We start from the raw sequence: 11524 nt of genomic DNA, 5'->3' as shown, positions 1-11524 counted from the left end.
TCTTTCCCTCTTCCTCCTTCCTTCCCTCTCTCTTTTCTCTCCCCTCTCTCTTCCCTCTCTTCTCTCTTCCCTCTCTCTCTCCTCTTCCCTTCCTCTTCTTTCTCCCTTCTTTCTTCTCTCTCTCTCTTCCCTCTATTTTTTCTTCCCTCCCTCTTCCCTCTCCTCTCTTCCCTCTATAAAGTTTTATTTATGGTCAACCAGTTTCGAATTTTTAGAAAACCTGGTATTTACCATAAAACAGAAATGTTTATGATTATTAACTATATTAATATGCAGTGCAACCTGCCACATACCCCCTGCCCCAGTTTTGCTTTTTTGGCAATCCAGCACTTTACAAGGTAAATATTGTGGGGTTTTTGGCACTCCAGCCAAAAAACATTGCCTACCCCTAACATAGGCCATGTGACAGCGTAACTTCCAGTTCCAAGGCCATACTACCCCCCTCCCAAAAGGAGTACTTCCAGGGGCAATGGGAGGAGCTGCTGGGGGTTAGGGGGCAGGACTTCTGGCCACAAGATGGCAGCCAGGGGGTGGGACAACTGTCAAGGGGTGGAGCTACCCACACGGCCCTCGACAGCTCACCAAAATTCATGAAGTGGCCCTCCAGCCAAAATAATTGCCCACCCCTGGCATAGTGTATAGCTGTCCTAGGTTACTAATTGAATCCATGTAGTATGGTACCAGATACAGAATGTTTCTGTGGATTTCCTTTGCCTTTGGAAAGGATTAAAATATAAGGGATTTTATTGGATATTTAGGGAAAATGAAATGCATATCTATATATTAACTCTGAGGATGAAATACATTAGCCACTGCCTTGCTGTCTGTTTTTTAAATATGCCTTTGAAAGGAGAATGTTAGGTTCACTTTGCTTGTGGTGTTTGCATAATTACATACGGCACTTAGAATATAAATGTTACATGTTAACTGATATATCCCCTTCCCTGTCCTGTTCTAGACCTCTGTTTCAAATTATTCCTGAATATGTTTGTGGACTTGGGGTTATTTTTGTTCTAATGACTTGGAATGTGATAGATATATGCTTTCCCACTTAAAAAATTTAACTTATAGTTTAGAGACAGTTGGTACCAGATTTGGGTCCAAAACCAACAAAGCAATACTATATATACTGTGAAGAATGTTTGATATATTAGCTACCTTTGCTGGGAAGGACAGCATAAAAATCTAACAAATTAATACATAAATAATACTTAACAAATAATAAACTTCAGAGATTGGTAGCCTGGCTTTAGAGGAACCAGTTAGTATTTTAGAGCGTGGAGTACTTAATGGCTCAAGATGTGGTACTGGGTTAAGAGACAGAGTTGTTTTTCCCTTGTAAGTCAGTTGTTCAAAGTTAGCCTGAATTGGTGCTGATAGGCAGTAGTTGATATCTGTTATGTGCCTAATTGTCATTGTTTGTGAAATGTGTCACATTAATCTAAGTTACCTAGGAACAGTTATCAACATCCTGAAAACCATTGTGACTGTTGATGGAAGGACAGACCAAAAAAACCTAAATTAGCCCCTCTTTCCCATTTTAGAAAATGGTCCATTAAGCCATTAATTGTGCATTGAGCTAGGCTGTGAAGGAGAAAAAACTTGCTAAACTGCAATCTTAGCTGTCCTTGTTCTGTGACTGAAGGGCTTTGGTCTCACGAGCTCACATCTCACACCATTTTTTGAAGAGAAAATTCAGAACACCAGTGTGTATATGCCTCTTGATATTTTTTTAATTTAGCCTTCTGATATAGGCTGGATACTCTGATCATAGTATGTTGTGATCTGATAACTTAAAATACACCAGGATGAGAGTACCTCCTCTCAGGTGTTCTGCTGGCTCTCAGATGAGAGGGTACATATGGCCATATAACTTACATAATTAATAATGTAGCTTGTGTTCATGTAGTGCAGATTTATAAAATCCTAGAGTTGGAAGCCACTTCCAGGATCATTTAGTCCAATTCCCTGTACTAATGCAGAGTATGCAGTTTATGTGTTATCCCAGCCAAATGTTTATCCAGTCTTTTCCTGAAAACCTCCAAATTATATTTGACTATATCACATTCATGTAGATTCACAAAGTTTGAATCTTGAGATGCTGAATTTTAAGTCCTTTTGAAAATTCCACCTGAAGTGTGAATAGAAAAGGATAGTCACTTCTCTACACATAGGGTATTGGCATGCAGTTACCAGGATAGTCTTAAAACCACATATGAAAAATGATGAGAAAAACCCTCCTAGCAATTAATATATCTTTTAAAAGCCCAGATTAAATAAAAGTAATAATTGTGGATCTGCCCTGGAGAACATTTACTGCCTAATTACAATTGCCCTCTAGTAACTCCTGATAGAATTTGGTCTCATGATAGAAAGTCTTAAATACTGAATTATCACTAAACTTTTTCTTTTCCAGACCATGCTTGCTAAAAATTCTTCAAAGTGCAAACAACGTTACTGATCAGTTATTCAGCATCCTTGTAAATCCTAGGAATAGTTGTCTGTCAGCAGGTAGAGTAAGGTAAGGAGTCTCTAGGAAAGAACAGGGAAGGAGATTTTTCTTGTGAAAAAGCAAATAAAGCCATGTAGCTCTTCTTAGCAAAAACAATTAATGGGGAGATGGGGCTAAGTAAGAACACATAAGCGCAGAGCAGAAAAACAGGAATTCCTGAGTTCTAATCAGAGATGCGATTCTGTACACTCTGTCTTGAAGTTGCTTCTCTCATGAGCTTTCCCAACTGTGAAATTGCAGTGATAATACTTTGTTGCCATCTGTTCCTTGCAGGCACATTGAAGTAATTAATGTCTCAAAGCTCTTTGAAAATGAAAGCACTCCTATTAGTGCTAAGTAGTATTGTTAACTGGGGAGGGAAAGGAAGGAACATCACGGTTTACTGAATGGAAATAAATTCTTCAAATCAGACCTCAAGATACAGGCTCAGTAACCATACGGAACTCATCAGAAGGCCATTATTATCCAGCTGTCTTGCCTATAAAGGGAGCATTTGTTTGTTTTATAAATTACATTTATCTTCACTTCATTTAGTAAAACAGGTTTGAAGGGACCAATAAAATGGTGTCTAATCAACTCCTTTCCAGTATTTTACCACTTTCCCATGTCACCAAAGCCAGCCAGTCATTCAGGAGAAAAAGGAAGAAACTTTAGTGACTGTGAATTCTCTTGGACCAGAGCCCTTACATGCTTGAACATACTGCATACCAAAACACTGAAGGTAATTAATGTGAACAGTGCTGTCTTCCAGCCTTGAACTGGCCATGCTAAATAGGCTACTTCTCTTTGGTTATAAAGGGGAGGAGGTCCCAACCCTGTTAATATGCTCACTCAGCATAGAGAGTTAGGAACTAGTGGGTGAATGGGACCCATATATTTTTTTGCCTTGAATTAAAAAATGTTAGACTTTCAGGCAAAGATATGAAGGTTTCCATGATTTGCCACAAAATAAGCAGTTCAGCCTTCCTGGCTTAAAGAAAATAGGCAGAAAGCAGCGTAGGTATGCACCTTACTTCAGCCTAACACGGCTATCTACCTCGCTCTGCTCATGATTAAAGAAAGTACCCATTCCACATTGGAATGTGCTGTAAAGTTACTGTAATTCTTTTTGTTTTCATCACTTCCCTTCAGGGTTTGTTTAGGTTTGCTGCACTAAATTCCCTGCATGCAAAGAAAGCCCCTAGGAATAGTGGGATAAAATTAAGAAAGGGAAAAATAGGCTATCAAGAGACGTTTCCCAATGGTTAGATTATGTTCAGCTATGGCATAGCCTCCTAAGTGCCAAGTGGAGGCTGTTTTGAGACTTATTTGATACAGTCTAAGGTTAAAGGAATGCACTTGTAAGCTTTGCTGCAGTCATTCAGATGTACAGTTTCTGCCTCCCTAAACCTCTAGAAATGCTGTGTCTTGAGTGGAGAGACATCACATTCACAAGGGTCAATGCATCCAGAAAGCAGAGTACTAAGCTGCAGCCTGTAAGTCTCTGGAATCATTAATCCTATCTAATATGTGACCTAAACAGATGCCATCTATCTCATTATAAGCTTTCCAATATACTACAGAACACCCTACTCTAACAACATTTGAAGGAAATTTTAAAGATGGGATTGGAGCCACAGATGAGGGAATGATGCCAATAAATCTTAACTCTGTTCCAACCATCTACTGTTTGCTTACTGGCAAAAAAAGCCAGTTCCAGCAACAGTTAAGCACATGGTGTTGCAAGCTGTTCAGCCATATAATGAAGAAGAGATTTTGTCCCCCATGCGGTTAAAGGTAGTGTAATTTAATGAATCTGGGTCAAGAGCTTCCAGTGAATAAAGTACATTCATGTTCCTTCATAGGCGTAAGTTCCTTAGCCCCACCTAGTGCTCAGTGTGTGAATCAGTCTATTGTTTTAACAACTTACAGGAATTGGACAGGTTCCTTTCCTCTGCCTGATCTATTATGTTTAATTATAAACTAGGTGTTGTACTAGATTCCCTAAATGTGCAACAGTACCTTACAGAAGTGCCTGTTTTGTTTGTGCCTTCTAATGTAAAATTGCTGATGAGAACTGCCTTCCTGCAGACAGTTGTAACTAGAATGCTAAACACAGGCAGAACCGTCCAGGCGATGATGTTTAGATCTGCCCTTCATTGTTTGACTGTATTTATCATGAAAGAAACAACAGGCAGTGGTGTTCATTGTTTGCCCTTCCCCCCCTTCATGTTCACTAACGACACTCGTGCTGCAGCATAAAACTTCGGTGTTCTTCCCTTAGCTGGTCAAGTTCTTGGCAATGGTTGCAGGATGGATTATTCTGCCTTCAGTGTTTGCTTTTGCACAAGCTTCTTCACCTCAGATCACATTTCCTTCAAAAACCCTGAAATTAGGTAAGGTGACAATTTATGATATCCCTTTTTTTTTAAATCTGTTAAACAGGCCAATGTTATCACCCTGGAGGATTTGAATTTGAATATAAATTTAAGGCCATTCCTCCTCTGATTTTTGAGGTGTTTGGTGTTGCAGATGTTCCTTTTCAGCCTCAACATCTGCCTGCTATAAGAACGGCCTGTTTTTTATGTCAGAACACTGCTCTGAATATTCTGACATCAAACCATAATGGCTGGTGTCTAGAAACTGAACAAAATCCAGTGCGGTGAGCAAGCCCACTTTGGGCAAAGTGAGGGGCAACTATTTAAAATGCTTGGGGACTCCTTTTTTTTCCTTTGGTCAAATGCTCAACAACACTACTAACAGTTCAAATAGAAGTGATTTCCTTATGCTTCTGGATCAGAAGCTTTCATTATTATTACGGAAGTCCCTTTTTTTAAGAAGGAAATTTTGGCAGCTGTCTACTCTTGAAGCATAGACAGGAGGATGCACCTGATCTACACAACTTGTAATATAAGTGCACAAAGGGTAAAATGTGAAGCTTGGACTCCTAAGTGACTTAAGCATGTTAAAATATTTCGCCAAAATCATAGTACTTATTTAGATCAGTATTATCTGAATTATTAGGATTAGCATTTTAAAATGTCTTTTTATGAATTAAGTAATTTTCAAAGGGACTAGCTTGACAGATTTGAAGACTGGCACCTTCAGTTTTATCCACAAGATAAGTGCAATGTAGACAGCAGCAATAAAAGGCTAGGTGGGGGAAAAAAAATCACTTTTTTTTTTTAATGTATATGGATTTACCTCTTTACTTTCTTCCTCTCTATCAACATGGATATTATGGTTTTGTTTCTTTATCTTCTAACTACTAGTCAATTTGAGATTTAACAGATTGTTTCTATTAAGAAATTCTACATGTATAATTTTTGTTTACAGAGAGAAATCCAAGCTCTCATTAGCATCCTTACTATACAATATATACAAACTCAGACAAAAGTAGAACAAACAGACCATTCTAGCTTTGCATTCTAAGAAACCAATTTCTAATATGCTGAACTATTACAAGCCAGGAAAACTGAACTGCTTTGACCAAGCTATACTCCATCGTTGTTTGCAGTTTGAAGTCGAGTATATGGCTTAGGAACCTAGCTGTAGGCTCCTACTTGGAAAAAAAAATGGCTTTTATATATGAAGGAAATTTGCATATTTGTATAATGCATTGAAATTTGAAATAATTTTTCATTAACACAGAGCTGCTTTTTATTTTGAATTTAAAAGGATTGTAAGATACTAATGAGAATTATATGAAAACATGAACACAGTTATTGCCTCTGATACTGCAAACATCTGTGAGGCAGAGCTGTACTGCTACCCAGCATGTCCACCAGTGGCAGATAGTGGAATGACCTTCAGGGAAGATTAGCTGTGAAATAAGCAGGGGTAGCTCTTGATGAATAAGCAGTTGTGGACCTAAGCAGTGGCAGCACCATCAGGATGTCATGAGGACAGGAGATGGCAATATTTTCCCTCCTGAAAAGCCTAATATACCCTTTGACAGTTCTGTGACATGGCAAGTGCAGGTCACCATTACAATAAGCCTGCCAAGCCCCCAGCCATGGGTCTCCAAGTCCTCAACAGCCGAGCAGGCAGAAGAAGATGTTATAATCTCAATAGCTGTAAAGGCGGATGAAGGCTGCAGCAGAATGAGATCCCCAGTTGTCTTGGTCTCCTTGCCATTGGATCAAGGTCCCATTCTGTCAGGAGCCATGTGGAAGCTGATGTGCAGCAGCTTCTCCATGATAAAAGTCAGCATGCACAAGCATCTCCCATAAAAACAACTTTTCCAGCACATTCCTCAAGCCCTTTGTTAACCAGCTAATGGTGATGAGACCAGGATTGTGAGGTCTGGAAGTTTCTAGTCATGAACTGGCACAAAGGCAGCAGTTACAAGAAGTTCATCTAGTACAGCAGTTCCCAAACTCTGACAGATTGTGCACCGCCAGTTTAAAATGATACAACCTTAAGTACCACCAGCAAATTTTTCAGTTCAACCTTAAGTACCACCAACAAATTTTTGTCATATAAAATAATTATAATAAATCTGTTAATGTGTACCACTGATAGTTTGTCTGCATACCACTGGTGGTATGTGTACCACAGATTGGGAACCACTGTCCTAGTACGTGGATGAAACAGGAGTGTGATTTGGCAGCTGTAACTGTGACTGCAACCCTCTTCAGGATCAGCTCTGCTCACCCCACATGGGGAAGGGGCTAGAAAAGGTGTCCTAAACATACCTGTCTAATATGGTATTCTGCATTTCTTCCAGACTGGATAACCATGTCCAGTGGGATCGCCTTTACTTGGTCAAAAATACCAGCAAAGACGCACCTTCATTTTTAGGACCTGAAACATCAGAACCCTCATGGACAACCCTAATAGTGAATGCCCAGAACACTGCACTGCAATCACGGCCTGAGAACTCAGGCAACACAACATTGATGTAGCTGCACTGAGCAAGACAGCGAGTGGGAGATGGGCAGCTCAAAGAACATGACGGCAGCTATACCTTCTTCTGGAAGGGTAAGCAGGAAGGAGAACATTGACCTCATGGAGTTGGTTTTGCCATTAAGAATGAACTCAATGGGTTCCCTGTCAAAATTAATGAGCACCGCATGACTCTCCATTTTAAACTGGCAGGGAACCAATATGCCACTGTCATCAGTGCATATGCTCCAACTCTTGATGCTGCCAATAAAACCAAGGAGGAATTTTACACCAAACTTGACCAAGACCTTTCTGAAGTTCCAGAAGGATACAAAGTTATTTTTCTCACTGATTTCAATGCCAGAGTTGGATGGGACTCTAACCTCTGGAACAGAACTATTGGTAAAGAATGAGTAGGAAAAGTCAACTCCAGTGGTATCCTCCTCTTGACCAAATGTGCAAAACATGGACTCACCATCACTAACACCATCTGTTCTGTCAGAAAAACAGGCATAAGATGTCATGGCAACACCCACAATCTAAGCATTGGCACCTGATTGACTTTGTCATTGTCAATGTGCAGGATTGCAAAGATGCCTGCATTACCCAAGCTATGCTAGGAGCTGACGATTTCTGGACTGATCACTGACTCATCCACTAAGTTATGTCACTCAAACTGGGTCCCAAATGATGGCTGCAGCAAAAGCAATGTCAACAGATCAACACTGAAGGACTCAAGGACCCAAGCAAGCGAGACCTCTACCACTAGTGCCCCAATGAAAAACTGTTGAATTCTAATCAACAACAATGGGAAAATGTCAGCAGCATGTGGGGTGCCCTCAAGGCCACTATCATCAGTGCCTGTGATGAGAAAATTGGATTCTCTACCAGGAAACATCAAGACTGGTTTGATGAGAATGACTGAGAGAGCCAAAAGTTTGATCACTTGCAAGCACAAGGCTTTGCGCTTGGCAAAATGACACCAAATCCAAGCAAAAGAAATTGAGTCTCCAACAAACCAGAGATCCAAAGGAGGACCTGTGATATGAAGAACAAATGGTGGAAAGACAAAGCTAAGGAGATTGAACATCTTGCTGACATGCATGATATGCACAGTTTCTTCAGTGCCACCAAAGCCATCTATAGTCCAAGCACTCAGGGACCAACCCCCTTGAGACTTAAGGATGAGACCAGATCAAGGAAAGGGGAGCCATCAATGCCTGTTGGAAACAGCATTTTGAAGACCTTCTCAACTGAGACTGTGGTTGATGAGAGTGTTCTCAACTCCACTGTGCAACACCCAGTCAGAGATCATCTTGAAATCTGTCCAATCCTTGACGAGGTGAGGAAAGCCATCAAGCAGATGAAGGATGACATGGTATCTGAAGCAGATGGAATCCTCATGGAAATCTGCAAGCAGGGGGGAGAGGAGCTCACATTACAGCTTCATGCCCTTATCTTAAGGGCATGATAAGAAAATCTCAGATGATCTCAGGGATGCCATGATTGTGCCAATTGTCAAGGAAGGAGACAAGTCCGACTGTGGAAACTAAAGAGGGATTGCCTTGCTGTCCACCACAGGAATGATCATTGTGAGAACCCTCCTGAACTGTCTGCCTCCACTTCTGAAGAGCTCCTCCCAGAACCTCAGTGTTGGTTTAGGGCATCAAGAGGCATATGATCTTCACAGCTCACCAGCTGCAGGAGAAATGCCAGAAGCAACATAAGCTTCTCTACATGGCCTTGACCTCACAAAAGGTTTCAACTCTGTCAGTCGAGAAGTGTTGTGGAGGATCCTTATGAAGTACAAATGCCCACCGAAATGTTCACCATTCTCTGCCTGTTCTATGACGGTATGTGAGCAGTGGTTCTTAGTAATAGAACCATCACAGATCCCTTTGAGGTTAAAATGGGAGTTAAGCAAGTCTGCATTATCGCTCCAACACTCTTCTCAATATTCCTTACCGCGATACTATATCTGACCACCAACAATCTTCCAGCCGGAGTGGAGCTAACTACCAAATGGATAGTAAGCTGTTTAACCTCAACCAACTCTGTGCCAAAACCACCTTGACCTCAGCCATTGAGCTCTGGTATGCTGATGATGCTGTACTGTATGCTTACTCGGAAGCAGACCTTCAGGAAATCATCATCTTTACCAAGGCATACAAAAAAATGGGACTATCACTTAACATTCAGGAGACTAAGGTCCTCCACCAACAAGCTCCTAATGAAACAGTCCCCAGCTCTGGTAATCCAGATCCATGGTGAGGCTCTGGAGAACACTGAGTATTTGAAACCCTCTCTCACAAAAGGCTGACATTGATGAAGAAATCCAACATCACCTCAAATGTTCAAGTGCAGCCTTTGGACACCTAAGGAAATGGGTGTTCAAAGATAACAACATCAAATCCGAAACCAAGCTCATGGTTTATCAAGAAATTATGATCCCCACCTTGCTATATGGAGCTGAGACATAGACAATGTACAGGAGACATCTAAGGTTGTTGGAGAAGTACCATCAGTGCTGCCAGTGGAAATTCCTCTGAATCCACTGGGAAGACACATACATCAATATTAGTATCCTCCTGTAAGCCAACACCATGAGTATCGAGGTGATGATCATCCAACATCAACTTTGTTAGGCTGGTCATATCAGCTGGATGTCTGACTCCAGGGTCCCAGAGCAAGTTTTAATCTCTCAGCTCAGCCAAGGTTTATGCTCAAGAGGAGGGCAGAGAAAGCACTTCAGGGAAGTCCTCAAGGTCAACTTAGAAAATGTGACATCAGTGACAACTCATGGGAAACTATTGCCCAGAATTGCCCCAAATGGAGGAAGAGTCTGCTGCAGGGATCTCAGTACTTTGAAACCTCACAAAAACAATAGAAGTTGGAAAAGCGAAAGCGGCAGACACAGTGTGTTGTGCACCAAATCAAGAATCCAGTGCCACCCACCCCACATGGAAACACATGTCCAAACTGCAGTAGAGTCTGTTGATCCTGAATAGGCCTCATCAGCCATCTTTGAGCACATAGATAAGACAATCATGAAAAACAATCATCCTTGACTGCAAGGGATTGGCAAAGAAGACTGCAAACACATGAACATGTTTGCCAGTAAGCCACTGAAGTCTGTTCAAGGGAGTAGAGGGGCATATCAGTTTAAGAATTTGCAGATCCTGACTTTTAACATTTGGTGTTGCCTATAACAAATTATGACATTTAAATAAAAGACACTACCAGTAGTAGCATTTTTAAAAGGTTAAAATAACCATTTACATTTATCATTTGTTTCTTTATAAATGTTAATGCTATATTTCCAATAACACAGATTCCTACATTTGCATTTATATGTTTTAATTTCATAGACATTAGGCTGGAAGCGACCTCAGAAGATCATCGAGTTCAGTTCCCTGCCCCAGGGGCAGGAAGCCAGCTGGGGTCAAAGGACCCCAGCAAGATAAATGTCCAAATGTTTCTTAAAGGAGTCCAGAGTAGGTGCTTGTACCACCTCTGGAGGCAGTCTTCTATTCCAGGCCTTGGGGGCACGGATAGTAAAGAAGTTTTCCTTATGTCCAGCCTGAAACGGTCTTGGAGGAGTTTGTGGCCATTTGACCTTGTCATTCCTTGGGGAGCTCTGGTGAACAGGCATTCCTCCAGATCCCAATGTACCCCCCTTATATACTTATAGGCAGCCACCAGGTCCCCCCTAAGCCTGAGCTTTTCCAGGCTGAAGAGTCCTATGGCTCTCAGCCTCTCATCATAGGGCCTGTTCTCCTGCCCTCTGATCATGTATGTGGCTTTCCTCTGGACTCTCTCAAGCTTTTCCACATCCTTTTTAAATTCAGGAGCCCAGAACTGGATGCAGTACTCCAGTTGTGGCCTCACCAAGGCCAAGTACAGTGGGAGGATGACATCCTGGGATTTGCTTGAGAAGCATCTATGGATGCAAGCCAGAGTTTTGCTCACTTTACCAGCTGTGACATTGCATTGGTGGCTCATATTCATTTTGTGGTCAGTCATGAGGGTCATTGCGAGTCCCCTGGCGCAGCTTTATGAGCACTCGTGGTGCTCTGGAGAGGTGCCGGAGGACTGGAAGAGGGCCAACGTGGTTCCCATCTTCAAAAAGGGGAGGAAGGAGGACCC

At 41.5% G+C, this 11524-nt stretch overlaps 1 protein-coding gene across 1 annotated transcript in view; it reads left to right on the top strand.

Annotated features, from left to right (window-relative positions):
* Positions 1-7566: 7566 nt before the first annotated feature.
* LOC112551217 (elastase-1-like) overlaps positions 7567-11524 on the top strand; it is a 36361-nt gene continuing 32403 nt past the window's right edge. The window contains exon 1 of the mRNA XM_025210970.1: positions 7567-7743. Coding sequence (XP_025066755.1) covers positions 7567-7743 — 177 coding nt within the window. The remainder of the gene's footprint in view (positions 7744-11524) is intronic.

Source organism: Alligator sinensis, unplaced genomic scaffold (genome assembly GCF_000455745.1).
Source record: "Alligator sinensis unplaced genomic scaffold, ASM45574v1 scaffold374_1, whole genome shotgun sequence".
NCBI lineage: Eukaryota > Metazoa > Chordata > Crocodylia > Alligatoridae > Alligator > Alligator sinensis.
This window is presented reverse-complemented; position numbering and strand designations above follow the sequence as displayed.